Below are 16,724 nucleotides of genomic sequence, written 5' to 3'. Positions count from 1 at the left end.
GGGGGGAGGGTGGTGAGGGATGGGAGGAGTGTGGTGAGGGTGGGGGGGAGGGTGGTGAGGGATGGGAGGAGTGTGGTGAGGGTTGAGGGAGTGTGGTGAGGGATGAAGAATGTGGTGTGGCTGTGTAGTTGACTTACGATGTGTCTCGTTTCCAAGTCTGCGTTTTGGAATAACCGTAACTTGGGTTTTGGAATATTTGTCTATGGAAAAGAAGACTCCGACTTCTTAATTAGCCGAGCGCCGCGTTTCGCGAAGTGTTGCATGCCCCACTGATGAGTAAAGTGAGGTGGATAATGGTGGAAGAAAGGTAGGATGTTTTTTTACAGTATTCTTATCGAGGCGATAGAGTTGCATGGGACGTGGAACAACTCATATTCTATGTGAGACATTCCCAAAAGTTAAGAAACCTTAACATTGCATTATACTAAATCAATGACAGCTCAGCAGACACCCACACTACGACTGAAGCATTTAAGCATTTGCCTTAGAATCGGTAACAATTTACCCAGTGCAACAAAGTCCTTCATCTTGCGCTTTCAACAATATGGTTAAAGCATCGCACCCTCCATTAAATAGTCCTACAATAAGTGCTCCTAGAGCCCCATAACATGAGAGCTTTGCTTGCAGTGGGCACGTAATAAGTGCCCCTAGAGCCCCATAACATGAGAGCTTTGGTTGCAGTGGACACGTAATAAGTGCCCCTAGAGCCCCATAACATGAGAGCTTTGGTTGCAGTGGACACGTAATAAGTGCCCCTAGAGCCCCATAACATGAGAGCTTTGGTTGCAGTGGACACGTAATAAGTGCCCCTAGAGCCCCATAACATGAGAGCTTTGGTTGCAGTGGACACGTAATAAGTGCCCCTAGAGCCCCATAACATGAGAGCTTTGGTTGCAGTGGACACGTAATAAGTGCCCCTAGAGCCCCATAACATGAGAGCTTTGGTTGCAGTGGACACGTAATAAGTGCCCCTAGAGCCCCATAACATGAGAGCTTTGGTTGCAGTGGACACGTAATAAGTGCCCCTAGAGCCCCATAACATGAGAGCTTTGGTTGCAGTGGACACGTAATAAGTGCCCCTAGAGCCCCATAACATGAGAGCTTTGGTTGCAGTGGACACGTAATAAGTGCCCCTAGAGCCCCATAACATGAGAGCTTTGGTTGCAGTGGACACGTAATAAGTGCCCCTAGAGCCCCATAACATGAGAGCTTTGGTTGCAGTGGACACGTAATAAGTGCCCCTAGAGCCCCATAACATGAGAGCTTTGGTTGCAGTGGACACGTAATAAGTGCCCCTAGAGCCCCATAACATGAGAGCTTTGGTTGCAGTGGACACGTAATAAGTGCCCCTAGAGCCCCATAACATGAGAGCTTTGGTTGCAGTGGACACGTAATAAGTGCCCCTAGAGCCCCATAACATGAGAGCTTTGGTTGCAGTGGACACGTAATAAGTGCCCCTAGAGCCCCATAACATGAGAGCTTTGGTTGCAGTGGACACGTAATAAGTGCCCCTAGAGCCCCATAACATGAGAGCTTTGGTTGCAGTGGACACGTAATAAGTGCCCCTAGAGCCCCATAACATGAGAGCTTTGGTTGCAGTGGACACGTAATAAGTGCCCCTAGAGCCCCATAACATGAGAGCTTTGGTTGCAGTGGACACGTAATAAGTGCCCCTAGAGCCCCATAACATGAGAGCTTTGGTTGCAGTGGACACGTAATAAGTGCCCCTAGAGCCCCATAACATGAGAGCTTTGGTTGCAGTGGACACGTAATAAGTGCCCCTAGAGCCCCATAACATGAGAGCTTTGGTTGCAGTGGACACGTAATAAGTGCCCCTAGAGCCCCATAACATGAGAGCTTTGGTTGCAGTGGACACGTAATAAGTGCCCCTAGAGCCCCATAACATGAGAGCTTTGGTTGCAGTGGACACGTAATAAGTGCCCCTAGAGCCCCATAACATGAGAGCTTTGGTTGCAGTGGACACGTAATAAGTGCCCCTAGAGCCCCATAACATGAGAGCTTTGGTTGCAGTGGACACGTAATAAGTGCCCCTAGANGAAGGGGTCTTGACTGTAGGAAGGGGACTTGACTGTAGGAAGGGGTATTGACTGTAGGAAGGGGACTTGACTGTAGGAAGGGAACTTGACTGTGTAGTAAGGGGACTTAGCTGTGGACGGCAGAGACTCGACGCTGTAGAGCACGACATTATTGAGCCCGATAGCTCCTGTTCCGCCTGGATGAAAGTATAAACAACAATGATTAGCTTCAAAACGTTTAACTTAGACTCTGTACAGTTTAATCGCTTAATTTACGGTTTAACCTTAATAATGTAAGGTGTAATCTAAATAATGTAAGGTGTAATCTTAAGGTTTTTGTGGATAACAGTGAACACTTGGCTTTTTTGAGTGCTAGTTGATCAGTGTTACCACAGTAACGAAGTATCATTTGCTGCTATGTGCTCCTCCAAAGGATTAAATTTCCCTATAGGGGTATGCTGAAAACTGGACATTTGGTCTGCGTTCACAGAAGAGGAATATATATTTGCTGAAATTTGAAGTGTATTTAACTCGCCTAGTAATCATGCAACCTTTATTTCGTCATGATTTCGCACGAGATGACAGACTATAAAAATTAATATGGCAGGTGAACAAGAAAGGACAAATTTTCTTGCTCGTGCAGTGATTTTAGGCATATTTACTTGCATTATCAATAACTGAATGATTTTATTGATTGGGAGAAAATAAACAAATAAACAGCGTAGCTGAACAACAGACGCTTCAAGCAAAAATTTGAATTACACGGATGCAAAGTTTATATGGATAGCTGGCACTGGCATTTGGATGAGAACAAATGCATATGCAACGAAACCAATTATCTGCCATCCAATCGAATTCGCTTACATCTAGTCTTCTTCTAGTTACGACTAGAAAATTTCAACAAATTTAAAGATCTAGCCTAATCAAGGTTATGACTCAAAGATCTAACCACATTAGAGATACGACTCGAAGATAACAACGTTGATTGTAACATTGTAGGTACTTGCCCGTTGAACTGAGTAACTATTCACTTGAATTAAATATACAATCTTGATTGCAACATTGTACTTGCCCGTTGAACTGAGTAACTATTCAGTTGAATTAAATATACAATATTGATTGCAACATTGTACTTGCCCGTTGAACTGAGTAACTATTCAGTTGAATTAAATATACAATCTTGATTGCAACATTGTATGTACTTGCCCGTTGAACTGAGTAACTATTCAGTTGAATTAAATATACAATCTTGATTGTAACATTGTACTTTCCCGTTGAACTGAGTAACTATTGAATTAAATATGCGTATAACGAGCAGCTGATCATCGACACGGTGGCGGGGGAGATCAACAGGATGTATCAGCTGTTCCGCGACCGCAACCCTAAGTTCTGTGGTGGTACGAGCGTCGCCGGCCACTCGCTGGGCTCTGTCATCCTCTTCGACCTGCTCATGCACCAGAAGGGCGACCAGCAGCTGCAGGAAGACCAGGATCTGCAGGACCTGCCTGCTGATGGAGGGGTGGAGCTGCTGCAGAAGAAAGGCGTCGGCAGAGTCCTCACTGCTTCAGATATCCGAGCTAAGGTGCCTTGAGTCAATACGTGTTAGGCGTCAGTGCACCTGATAATTATTTTTATTATAGATTTATAAATCAAGTGGTTTTATATTGTTGATCAAGTTGTGCCGCCATCAATGTTCGGTTTTATTAAATTTGGTCTAGGGCCCATTTTAAAATTAACATTGACACATGGTGTGCCCATTGTCCGTTCTTTGCGGCTATTACCGATTACACAGGTAACGATTTACGATTATTACCGATTGGCCAGCGGACTATTTACGATTCATTACCGAATGGCCATCGGAATATTTACGTTTATTATCTTTTTCCAGAGAGCGCAGAGCGCCGAGCAAGACTCGCGTCGCTCCGTCCACTACGAGCTCGGCCCCGCGGGCACCGGCCAGCCTTCCATCGCCTACCCGCAACTCCTCTTCAGCCCCCAGGCCGCATTCCTTCTCGGCTCTCCCATTGGTAGGTGCCTAATTGCTGCTCACCAGCCCTCAGGGGGGTAAAGCTAAGCAGTTACTTCAGCACCAGGGGCCTGAAGCTAATTATTTACCTTTATACTGAAGGCAAATAATTCCTGTGCCATTTTCCTTAGCTACTTTTCTCTCAACTCGAATGCTTATATCTAATACCAATAAAAAATCATAAAACCTATTCGAAAAATCTTGAATGAATGAATTTTCAAGTAATAATATAATATTAAGAAATAAATTGTTGATTAGCCATGTTCCTGACGGTGCGAGGCCTGACGCAGCTCAGTCCCCAGTACAGCCTGCCGACCTGCCCGCACGTCTTCAACATATTCCACCCCTACGACCCCGTGGCCTACAGACTCGAGACGCTCATACACCCCGACCTGACCAGCCTGCGACCTGTGCTGGTGCCGCACCATAAGGGCAGGAAGAGGATGCATCTCGGTGAGGTGTTGTGAGGAGGCGTCTTGTTGAGGGGTTGTGAGGAGTTTTGTATGCTATTGGCTCCGAGGACATTGCAGTATTTGATTGAACTGCTTAGCGTGTGTACTAATGAAGTATTATCTTATGTGATTTACGTTGGCCAAAAGCTTCCATATGGTTTTCTTGAGGTTATTATGCGAGGTCACTTCCCTGTTAGTCGAAGTCGTCTCGGTTAGAAAAATCACGCCGACACTGGCCTACGTCACCTCAATTCTGGCAAATTCGCTACAATGTTGACCTCGGCAACCTTAATTCTGTAAGCAAGTCACAGCAATGCTTGCTAAAGTCTCATGTTTGACGGTCCTTATATGTCGGGGCATAAACGACTCAATTGTCTCGAGCAGAGTTGAAGGACACTCTGGAGCGCGTGGGCAGCGACCTCAAGCACAAGATCGTCGACTCCCTGGCCGCCACGTGGAACAAACTCTACACGCTCTACTCCGGCAGCTCCACGGAGCAGCACATGGAACAGGTGAAGCCTCTTACTGCTGGTATTGATTAACTGTGTTGAATAATCTAATTGGCACTTGAAGCTACCTCTGTAACACATTATCGAGACCTTGTATTAGACTGGCAATAGTGTAGCCGTGTGTGTTTTTTCGCCTTTATGGCGCTTGAGTCCAACAACAACAGACGTGGAGGAATTTTCGGAAAAGTGTGGAAAAAATGAAGAAGAAAGAGGCAGAAATAAATGAAGCCCCTGGAGACATTGGTTGGGAAAAGGTTGCGGGCAGGAAGAAGAAAAGATCAACGAGAACCGAGGTTTCTGACTTTTAGAGAGGGTAAATAACGTGCACATGTTGCCGTTTGTACCGGATGTTCGCCAGAAACCCATACAGTAACTCAGGACCCATAACCAGGTGGACGAGGCGGTTTGTCTTCGTCGGATCTGCCTATTCGTTCATTGGCTTACCATCCTCCAGCTGTCTTGTTCAGTAATCGAGCATATGCTGGGACCATACTTTAAAAAAATTAAGAGACCGTAAGTTCATCAGCCAATCATTTACGGCCTTTCAAGCAAAATCCACCAATCATAGACAAGAAAATAGAGCGTAAGTACCTACGTTCACTTAGCAAGTTTTGAAAGTATGGCTCCAGGTCATCGTGTATTGAGAATGACAGTTCTATACCTTCTTGGTGTTTACAGTTTAGTTTGAGTTCTAAAATAAAACTTTACCCCTTTGGCAATAACGTTTAATCTAGCTACCAAACTTTTATATACGAATAGCAGTAACAGGTTACTTTACCCGTAGACTAAGAATTAAATGCCGTCATTGCCGTGTGTTGTTCAGGCTGAACAGGAGCAGCTGGGACGACTTGGAATGGACGAGGGAGAAGAGCAGCCGGTGATGGTGGGTCAGCTGAACGCAGGACGTCGCATCGACTACGTTCTGCAGGAGAAGCCCTACGAGAGCTTCACCGAGTACATATTCGCACTACAGGCGCACCTTTCGTACTGGTGGGTGCTCACATACACTTTGAGCGGCACCTCCTTTTCAATCCATATAATAGATAGTGTATCAATGCTTCTATTAGTAATGAATTTTCTTCCTGTTAGTAATTTTCCTTCTGTTAGTAATTAATTTTCCAATTCCCCCGTACTAGTGGGTGCTCATATACACTTTGAGTGGCACACCTTTTCAATCTATATAATAGTGTATCAATGCTTCTGATAGTAATTAATATATATTGTTATGCATACTAAGTTTATTATGATCTTACTTGAAAAAAATGGCAATCCAACCAGAATTGAGAGCAAGATGTTGAAGTCTTATCTCCCAAGAAAGTTTTATATAAGTTAGGATAAGTAAACGTTGATTTTTAGATAATATTATTATTGTATTTCAACGTGTTTAATATCTTGCTTGTATTTCAAATTTATTTTCTTCTTCCCTGGGTATTGGCTTGAGATATTGGCTAACAAGTCATGCAGTGTAATCATGCGGAAGTAAATGCAGTGTTTTCTGATTTTCAGGAATAAATAATAAAAATTTTCTTGAAGGCTGCAGAATGCGATTCAATAGCGTGTCCTGATAGGATGAACCCCAATGTAAATGATGGAAGAATGTCCATTTAGTTAAATTTTAAAATTTCTTCAGGAAATCGGAGGACACACTCCTCTTGATGTTGAAAGAAATCTACGGGTCAATGGGCATCAACTGCGACGCCAAAGACTCACAGGCTGCGCCACCGTCCGTTTCTGCTCCTCCTGCGTTCATTCCTTCCGCACCGACGTCCCCTACCTTCACTCCAGCGGCCCCGGCCGCTCCTATTCCTTTGTTCTCCTCCGTCGGCAGTTCTTCCAGAGCCGCGGTGCTGCCCCCTACCGTGACAGGTCCTCAAGCGAGCAGCTCTGGCGCGCCCCGTGTACTAGGAGGTCGTCCAGTCGTTGACGGATCAGTGGTGCCTGAGAAGCCTGGGGTGGACCCAACCGCTGAGCCTCAATTGACCAACGTTCCTCCGCCTCCCACTGGCACTAAACTTCAGTTCACGAGAATCAAAGGCGGACCTCGCCGCTGATGCTTAGAATCTTTCGGTACTAACCTTGAATTTACAAACTAGGGCCGTACTATGAAAATAGTTTAAAGATCTACTTCAGCAGCCAATCACTGTCGGCTTTTAAAGCTAAACCCACAAATCGCAGGAGAGAAATCTGCTGTAACGTGTATTTTTAGCGTGATTTGAGATTACGGCTGCTGACCTTGGTTGGGCTTTATTCATGACTCTAATGTGACGTACGATGCCAATGATGGAAAAAAAGCAAATATTACGTGTAGAGTACGCAGTCACTGTGCAGTTGTTGATGATGCAAGAGCCTCAACTCAGTGTGTTGCAATGAATGTTTCTTGTTATTGCTCTCTTTCTTGCCTACCTGACTGCTTTAATAAATTATAATAGGGCATGTTCATAATTTTTCCAGTGGTCATAATTGTCATTTTTTGTTGTCATAATTACATGGTTTCCGGGACGAATTGGCAGTGTGATCACTATCTTCTTTAATTTGGTTCATAAATTTTGTTTCAGGTGGCAATTTAACTATGATATGAACACCTCGGGAATGAAAACTTGTTGGGAATTTTCAGGGTCAAGAATTGATTATGCTGGGTTGCCGCAGCTTGTAAAATGTTATGAGTAACTGCAGTTACATTCTTTGAAATTCCCGTCTAATTGCAGTAAATTTGTGTCCTATGTGACGTAATTATTTGCTTGCTTCTGATATTTTTGCATGCAAAAAACTTATTGTAATTTTATAGCCGAAACTTATTGTTGAAAGGGAAATTGTTTTTAAATTAAAATAGTCTACATGTACAGCTTTTTTTATTATATCATTTACGATGGCTCAACGACATTCCAACATGAAAGTATACTGAATGCCAAATAATTTCGGATGAAAAATTGTCAGCAAAAATCGTTTGTACTGATAATCTTTACTTCTTACAAGCCACTGAGTTCCTAATTCATAACGGCATTCCAACATGAAAGTACAATGAAGGCCGAATAATTTTGATGAAAAATTGTCAGCAAAAATCATTTGTACCGTTAATTTTTACTTCTTACGCGCCTCTGACTTCCTAATTCATCATGAAGATGTGCCACTTCTTTGAGACATGAACTGACATTGCTGTAACCTCAATTATGCCATGCTGACCGTTCCTCTAGCCCTGGACCGTCATGCTGACCGTTCCTCCGGCCCTGGACCGTCATGCTGACCGTTCCTCCGGCCCTGGACCGTCATTGCTGCTGGTCCGCGATGTGTTCAGGAACGTCCCATGGCAGCGTCGGGCGCTCCAGCGCCCACGGGTACATGTCCGTCTCGTGGAGCTGGAAGTCCTCGCTGAGTCTCACTCCACACTCCTCGATAGTCTTGACAAAGGCGGCCGCCTGCTCGCAAGAATTTCAGTTTGGCAGATCACTTCTATTCATTTGCAATCAAGGAAGGAATAACCTTACAGTTGCTACAATTTGTATTACGACAGTTTGTCTCGTCAGCTTCCATGGAAGCATGAGAATGATACCATAACCAAGTGGAGAAATTCCCACTAGTAGAAAAATAAACGTAGGTCCTTTAGCTCAACATCACAATTAAATTTATTTTAAAGTGAAGAAATTCTTTACTTGAGTTCCATTTTCGGAGGGGGTGGGTGTGGGGTGCGTGGCCAGTGGTGCGATTATCGTAAGAAGAAGCTTTATTATGAGCATAAACTTAATTAAGTCTTAATTGAAATAAGCATTTACTTTTCCGTACTGAATGAGTATATACATAATAACATGAAAAGATCTAGTACAAAGAAGCCTCTTGTTATTTTTCACGCACCTTCGTTGATGATTCGACCTCAAGGGAGGCGTCCACTGCCATCTCTGAGTAACCTGCTTCCAGGCACCTGATGGTGTAATGCAAGATTGTAGGTAAATCAGAAATAAATAGTTACAATAATCATTTTAATTCCACAGCAACACTAGAAAAGGTCTAAATGCAGCCAGATATTTGTATAAATAAGGTAATAAAAAACTGGAAGAACTTGGTCACATATTTATACAGATGAGAGAATCTCAACAATGAAAAGGTATCAGGTGCACTGGAGGAAAGAAGGCAAGATATTTAAAATTATTGGCACTTAAATAAATTTTAGCTTCAAAATATCAAATTTATTATTAATGTATTTCATGTCCTCTAGGCAGAAATTGTATCCATTTTTTATTTGGCATACCTAAAATTTTTTTCAGTTTCTATTGCACAAGAAATTGTAGAAAGAACATCGAAACTTAAAGAATCCTGACAAAACTCTAGAAATGTAAGGAACCGAGAGGCTAGAATTCTAGAGAGAATTTTAAAGAGGCAAGAACCATAGAAAGATGTTTAAAGAAGTAAGAATCGTATTAAAATTTCAGAAAGGTAAGAATCCTAGAGAGAACTTCAGAGAAATATGAATCCTAGAGAAAACTTTAGAGCGTCAAGAATTGTAGAAATAATTTTAGAATGGTAGGAATCCTAGAGAGAACTTGAGAACGGCAAGAATTATAGAAATAATTTTAGAGTGATAGGAATCCTAGAGAGAACTTGAGAACGACAAGAATTGTAGAAATAATTTTAGAATGATAGGAATCCTACAGAGAACTTGAGAACGACAAGAATTGTAGAAATAATTTTAGAATGATAGGAATCCTACAGAGAACTTGAGAAATGCAAAAATGCAAGTGGAAATTTTCACCTCCTAGCCAGCACTCGAGCCAAGGTAACAGCGGCTGTGTAGTCCTGCGTGCTGGGCAGTCTGCTCTGCATGGGCCACTCACGTGTCGAGGCCTGCAGAATGACCCGGCCACTCTCATGCCGCACACGGCCTATCAGGAATCGGCCCACCTGTTGCAACTCTAATCTGATCACAAGGAGAATAAATGAATCATTCAAAGTTTTGTCAGCGGAAACATTCACCATCAAGAAAGCTATATATATATACACACCTGACAATCTGTCAACTAGAGTTCTATCAGTAGGATAGGTATTGAAGACATCAGGTTTCACAATTTGAGGTAATATTTATGGAAAACTTGTACGGGTAAAAAAGTTGTGAGAAATTTTTAACAACAATCATACGAAAAATGCAGGGACTAAATGCTTTAAAGACAATTAGTACACTAAACTGTGTCAGAATTGACAGATTTTGCTAGTGACATCCATTTATTGTTTTGATTGAAAAAATTATCAATAATGCCTATTGCAATGAAAGAAAAATAAGAATTTAATTTTGCAAGCTTTTTTGCTACTTGCCTGTTCCAGTAGTAAAGTTGCTTCACATCCAAGTCATAACCTTGAGGCTGGCGAGCTATTCGCAGCATCTCAAGGTTCCTAGGATTTCTATTAACATAATCAGAGAGGATGTCATCTTTAGAACCAGGCTTATGATTTGAATCATCAGGTTTGTCAGCTTTTTGAAAGTGATAAGAGGATTGAGAAATGCACTTTGAAGAAGTTTGATTAATATTTGAATGTTTTAGAAGACATTGCAATGACTTTAATGAACATTGGATGCTACTTGACCTACTCATGATTAACATGGCTTATTACTATTAGGAACTAAGTTGTGCAAAAATTAACCTGCAAAGAATAAAAAAAAAGATTATAACAGAAAATTAGAAAAATATAAATCTAGTTTCAATGTAAATGAACTGCTTACTTTTTTGTAAGGACATTTAATGGTTCCTGAAAGCAATAAAAAACTTAACAAGTACCTATTATTTAACCCTCCTGTTGTCTTCATTTCTGGTATACGCCCAATGCTCTGTGGGCATATGGTCAGATATGCAGATCCTTTTAACCAAAAGACTACAGGAAGATCAAGAGTTTGTTTACCAGAAGAGTCAAGAGGGTCAGAAGAGTCAGCAGGGTTTTCGAGTTTGTGAATTTCACTAATGAAGTGTGACCTAATGGACTTAGGCCATACCAACTTTCAGCTGATGTGATTGATATTGTTTTAATTAGAAAAGAAATAGCAATGTTGAACATCTAAAAACTATACTATATTATTTTTTATCAAAATAGAATAAAGAATGATAGAAATCACTTGGAAAGGAGCATTAAAGTATGAAGCATGCAAAGTGTACTTATCTGTTACTAACAGTACTCTGATGTCCTCCTCTTCCTTTGTACATGATGTATATATAGAATGACATTTTCTGGGGTTTTTGCATGTCTTTCCTTTATTGATATGATACAGGGTGCGGCGTGGGAACTTACTCTTTTAAAAAAATCACAAAGTAAAAAGTATTAAAGATAGCGTTTTAATTCTTTCTTTTTTACAAAGAGCTACATTTTAACGCGCGCTCCTCTCTCGACCACTGCATGGTCGCAACTGAACTGAGTGGACGAAAAACTTCATAGCCCGCGCACCATATTGCGCATGGCGCCACCTTCCTAGGACTAATGGCCGCCACGTGGCGCGCAATTCAAATAAGTAAGTTCCCGCGCCGCACCCTGTATTACCATATTCACACATTACCATATTTTACAACACTTCTCTTTATCTTCACTTCTTGTTTGTCTGTCTGTCTGTCTGCTACAAATCTTATAATCAACATTTAACACACTTCTACCTTTCCAATCGATCTGAAATTTGGCACACTTGCATAAAGTTGGAGACAATGCATGAATCAATTGACAGAATAAATAATTTTATCAATTGAAAAATTTTTTTTTTCATTATTAAAAAAATTTTAAAAATAATTTCATCTTCCACAAATCTTATATGGTAATTCATATAGGTACGAGACAATTTGACCTGTCCAATTGATCTGAAATTTTGCACAATTGCTAGAAGTCAGAGACAATGCATGAATCAATTGACAGAATAAATAATTTTGAAAATTTACAAAATTTTGATATCTCAAAAATTTTTGAAAAATAATTTTTTTTTCAATATTTGAAAATAAAATTAGAAATTCATTATACATGTGGAACATCCAAGACACTGTATTATTCAGAAGTGTTGTCTTTAAAAAGTATTTTTTAAACGCATATAATTTGATGTGTTATTACCATATCCATGGACATACCATTGAGCATTTACAAAGACCTTGTCCAATGCAAGCTTCATATCAGCAGCCATGTAGCATTTCTTCTGTATCTGAAAGCTTACATGATGGCTTGTAATTTCACACCATATTAATTGGGTAAAGAGAATTCACTATAACAAAAAAAGATCATGAAAACATACCTGAAACAGAAAGAAATATTTTAATGAGAACCATAATATTTTTTGGAGAAATAAATCATAGTTTAGGTTAATTATTTTTCATTCAATGTTGCCCAGTGCACAATTCTATCAATGACATTCTTTGCAAAATTTTGTGATGGCCAATGATGCATTAATTTTTCATTAAGTGAAATTTTTTCACTGAGCGAGGTAAATGTTATCAAAATTTTTTGTTGTTAATTGATTATTTGGTTAACTGTAGCTTTTGCTGAATGCTGAGGTTCTACTGTAAATGCATTTTTAGGGGTGTCCTTTATATTACACCAGTGGGGGGGGGGTGTCCCTTATTACCCTGTCCTGCGGAAATGGCCACCATTTTTTTTAATGAGATAGGCAAATTCCATCAATTGAATTTTTAAGCCAACACCTGTGTCACAGGCTGTGTGCAACTTTTATGCAAGTAAAATTTTTTAATAATTAAGTAAATTACATGTAAGTAATTTATTTAATAATTTTTTATTTGTTAAATAAATTAATTATAATAATAATAATATTTTTTTTGCTATAAACCTTAGCAGAGGTCTAGCTACTTTTCCAAAATTGCACTTTTCACACTTTTTTTTGAGGATTTTTTAGAGGTAGTAAATGTATGACTTTTCAACTTGCTTTATATGCTATATAGATAGGAAAATTTTTGAAATTTATGCCACTATTTTTTGTTTTGCAATATTTTAATTAGTTAAGTTTAGCTGCTACAACATTTCTACGAAATGTGGGATCAGGGATGACTGTGCCGATTTACCCTGCAGGCACCGCCTGCCCATCCCTATTACTATTGTGGCAAAGCAGAGACTTTTTAGAATCAGTTCATTTTTAATTTCCTCATTTACTCAAGATTTAAACCAATTTCTTATGTATGATAATGCTTGTATCCAGGATACTTTACTGGTCTACTTATAGGACTCAAAAATGAACTTGAGGGTGAGTCTAAAAAACTCTCTGCTTTGCCAGTTGCCACTAGTCTATGCCTATTACCCAGTTTGATGGTACCTCATTAGCCTACCCATCATGCAGAAATGGCTGCCATTTCTTTTGGCATGAGTTATGCAAATTCAGCCAATCAGGTTTTAAAGCCAACAGCAGTGAGCAACTTTTATGTAATCATAACTTTTTAATAGGGCAAATATTTTTTTGCTACAGAGTACAGACCTTGGCAGAGGTAGGGTAAACGCGGTATATTCCGACACATTAAGGACGCATCGAGAAATGAAAAACTATAAAAAAAACCGTATGCGTTACGTAAGTTCTGTTGCCTTCACATGACTCTCAAAACACTTCACTACGCGTCAGCAACGATGAAACGTACCTACCGTCAATGCCACATAAGTCGCCACTTTCAGAAAACCCACTAGAATATATTAAATTTCGAAACACCAAGACGCTAAAAATTAAATGTAACACATGTGCTGGGTAGGCCTATGTTTAGACTTTTGAGAAAAAAAGTCACTAAATTTTTTTATTGCTCGATCATATAATAAAATGGAAGTTCACGAGACTCGTCGGGAGTGGCGAGGTATACAAGTACCTACTTTAAAGTCACCAGCGATATTGACTAAGGGTACACTAAAGTCGCCATAGCCTGGCAAGGTTATTGCAGTCTTTTTGTGAATAGGGCATACGTAAGGTACAGTAGTGAAAGCCTCAAATGCACGCGGAACCAACCCTCCAACTTCGGTTTTTCTTCAACAAATTAATGGAAAAAAAATTAAAATATTGCTTTTGGTCGAAATTAAACGAAACCAAAAGGAATATGTCTTTCTTCTAGCTACCATATTTCAGTGGATTTCCATTTTCCACTAAGATGTAATTTCGTGACTGGTAGCTGTCCTTTTCACTGCATCGATGTTGGGAGGGCTGCTCAGTGTTCATTCCATTCATTCGCTTCTACTCTATCGTAAAAATGCACCTTATGGATGAACATCGCGTATGAAAAATTATTCTGATACCATGTACCTAGTGTAGCACACTGGTCAGCAATTCGAACATAATTCGCCCTGAGGGCGAATTTCTTTGTACGTAGCATGAACAATATCTTTGAACCTAAAAATGTAATTCCTAACCCCATCTTTAACTCGGGGGCAAATATCGCGGCCGACAGAAAGAGCGCATTGCCCGGAAGTAGGAGATCTTGACCGTTTAAATGTTTTGGTAGAGTCAGACACTGACCAATGAAATGCTTTTGTATAGTCGCTGTCAGACACTATAATATTAAAAGCAAGTAACTATACCCACAAAAATATGTCGCAGACTTGCAAGAAATAAAGAGAACGACCTTAATGTATTCCGTCGACTTCATCAACTCGATATCGTTCCCTTTCTACGAGGGCCTTAGGTACACAGAAGTCCTGTGTTCTCAGCCAAGTCCCTATAGGCACCGTATTACAGAGCTCGTGGTATCGTACACGACTGTGTCAATTTTGTTTGGTCTTCTTCCCACCTGTGAGGTTAGTTTAGGACTTAGGACTGGCGTAGATGGCTTATGTAGGACTGGTTAGGAATACACGCAGAAACGGTCTCTTGTAAGAGTGTTTAATGTCTCGCGCAAATTGCCTCTTTCAAAAGTAATTAATGGGTCTCGCTTAAACGGCCTCTTTCAAGAGTGGTTAATGGGTCTCGCACAGATGACCTCTTTCAAGAGCAGTTAGGGAGTCTGTCGTAAACGGTCTCTCTCATGAGTAGTTTTTATAGGTCTCGCGCGAGCAACCCCTTGCAGGATTGGTTAGCACGCGTTAAAGGCCTCTTGCAATCTTTGCTTTTTTAGCTGTTCATCGATGCGTTCTTTGTGTCTTAAAAGGGGCTCATAGACCAGCTTACACTGTGGACGTGCGCTCGGCCTTGAGCGAGAAAGCAGCATTGCACTGTGAGCATTGTACTGTGAATATAAGTCGCATTAATTGGTAGCATTATTAACAGAAATTCATCTTCAATTTCGGTTTTAGTCATATCACTTCTCCCTCGTTTCCACTTCTTGACGCGACTTATTCAAGACATAATTAATGGTAAGGTGGCCCAGTATTACAGTTCAGAATACCGTGACTGCAGCAGTGAGGTGCGGGTTCGATCCCAGCTACCATGCTACAGCTGGTCAAATCAGCGAGGAGGCCGGGCAATTTAAGCACGGCAAAATTAGAGCACTGAGGTGAGTGTTCGAAACCGCAACAAGCTGTGAAAATTCTGCAATGCTATGTCTATACTGGGCATATAATGATTCCTTGATTCGATGGCGTGGCCATCGAGCAGCAGAATTATTGGTTCATCTGTTAATGGCTGAGCAAATGCCAAAAATTTTAGTGTGAGCCACCGTAGGACAAGTTCACAATCCACAGAGGCAGTTGCTTGTTTGCCGTCCAAAGCTTCGTCGGAGACACCTCAGTAGCTTAATTAGTTGCCTCCTGGAAATGCGGCTTTAAAAATGATCATTGGAGCCATTGCAACGCAGTACGGTGAAACGCAGCAATCGATGCTTCTGTGTTATTGTTATGCCACGTGTCAAGAATGGGAATTCTTCACTCGCCGAGGCAAGACAACATTCTGCGAGGACTTGTTGAGGTCCACCAACACCATGTCATGGGGACGTTCACTAACGTTATTACGTTCATGAGCATCTCGCAGTAATCCTAAAGAATCGATCCAATTTTCATGTTGAAAAAATTGCTCGGCCGCAATCTAAGCATTCAGCTTTCCGATGTTTGACCGACTCAGGCTTTCTGGAACTAAGCTTCAACCCCCATGCGTAGCGTCGGTAGCGAGGCCTCTCTCTCCAAAAATGTCTCTTGGGCGGTTGGACCTGCAATCAATGCACCAGGCAAACATTGAAATTTTGGGCATGGTCAAAGGAAAACCTCTATTTGTCACATACTCGATGTAATTACAGAGCGACAGCTTATGCTCTGCTGACAACGCTGTTGGTTTGCCGGTACAGTCTTCCTTGACTCATATCGAGAGGCGATCTGCGAGTGTCTTGCGTGGCACATTGAACGTACGGGCAGCGGCTGACGTGGGAAGATTCTAATCTCAGCAGGCCGGCTGCAAGAGCCCTATCCATGTCCTTCTGCCTCCACAATCTTAGTTTTGTTCCTTTTCATGAAGTGTTCTTGAATGGTAAAAAATAATTGTATTAACATACTCAAGAAATGCATGTACCGTTCGTTTTGATAACGCAAAATAACGTATGTAAATATTTATCATCCGACGTGAGTTTTATCCTTTAAAGTTCAATTAAGTGCGTGAAATTGTTTTTATTTGTTTTAATCGCTTCATTTTACGATATTGAACGAGGTAGTTTACCTTATTAAGATTATGTGTAAGAAAGTCGACTCGTGTCACGCTTATTCCAACGAGCTCAGACACTTCAATGCAGCGCTATATTCACTTCGTGTAACTCCGATCGATGCAAGAGTGTCGTGCGCGACTTTTGAAGTC

General features: G+C 41.0%; 2 protein-coding genes across 3 annotated transcripts in view; one reads left to right on the top strand and one right to left on the bottom strand.

The window, feature by feature from the left end:
• LOC108677244 (SEC23-interacting protein) overlaps positions 1 to 7,863 on the top strand; it is a 15,694-nt gene extending 7,831 nt beyond the window's left edge. The window contains exons 6-11 of the mRNA XM_047885302.1: positions 3,343 to 3,618; positions 3,925 to 4,063; positions 4,321 to 4,515; positions 4,899 to 5,026; positions 5,847 to 6,013; positions 6,654 to 7,863. Coding sequence (XP_047741258.1) covers positions 3,343 to 3,618; positions 3,925 to 4,063; positions 4,321 to 4,515; positions 4,899 to 5,026; positions 5,847 to 6,013; positions 6,654 to 7,074 — 1,326 coding nt within the window. The 3' untranslated portion in view covers positions 7,075 to 7,863. The remainder of the gene's footprint in view (positions 1 to 3,342; positions 3,619 to 3,924; positions 4,064 to 4,320; positions 4,516 to 4,898; positions 5,027 to 5,846; positions 6,014 to 6,653) is intronic.
• On the bottom strand, positions 7,856 to 11,251 carry LOC108677273 (39S ribosomal protein L18, mitochondrial). Of its 2 annotated transcripts, XM_047885315.1 has the most exons (6): positions 11,170 to 11,251; positions 10,322 to 10,648; positions 9,765 to 9,929; positions 8,870 to 8,936; positions 8,271 to 8,436; positions 7,856 to 8,239 (listed from the first exon to the last, which is right to left on the bottom strand). In XM_047885315.1, exons 2-5 carry the CDS (start codon positions 10,606 to 10,608, stop codon positions 8,287 to 8,289), a joined length of 669 nt encoding a protein of 222 aa, XP_047741271.1. In that variant the 5' UTR covers positions 10,609 to 10,648; positions 11,170 to 11,251; the 3' UTR covers positions 7,856 to 8,239; positions 8,271 to 8,286. The 2 variants fall into 2 exon arrangements, with proteins under 2 accessions (XP_047741271.1, XP_018020968.1); XM_018165479.2 differs by having other exon boundaries at positions 7,856 to 8,436.
• Between the last annotated feature and the right edge of the window lie 5,473 nt (positions 11,252 to 16,724).

Source organism: Hyalella azteca, unplaced genomic scaffold (genome assembly GCF_000764305.2).
Source record: "Hyalella azteca isolate HAZT.00-mixed unplaced genomic scaffold, Hazt_2.0.2 contig2128, whole genome shotgun sequence".
NCBI classification, from domain to species: domain Eukaryota; kingdom Metazoa; phylum Arthropoda; class Malacostraca; order Amphipoda; family Hyalellidae; genus Hyalella; species Hyalella azteca.
Note: the sequence above shows the minus strand (reverse complement) of the source record. Positions and strands in the feature narration are given on the sequence as shown.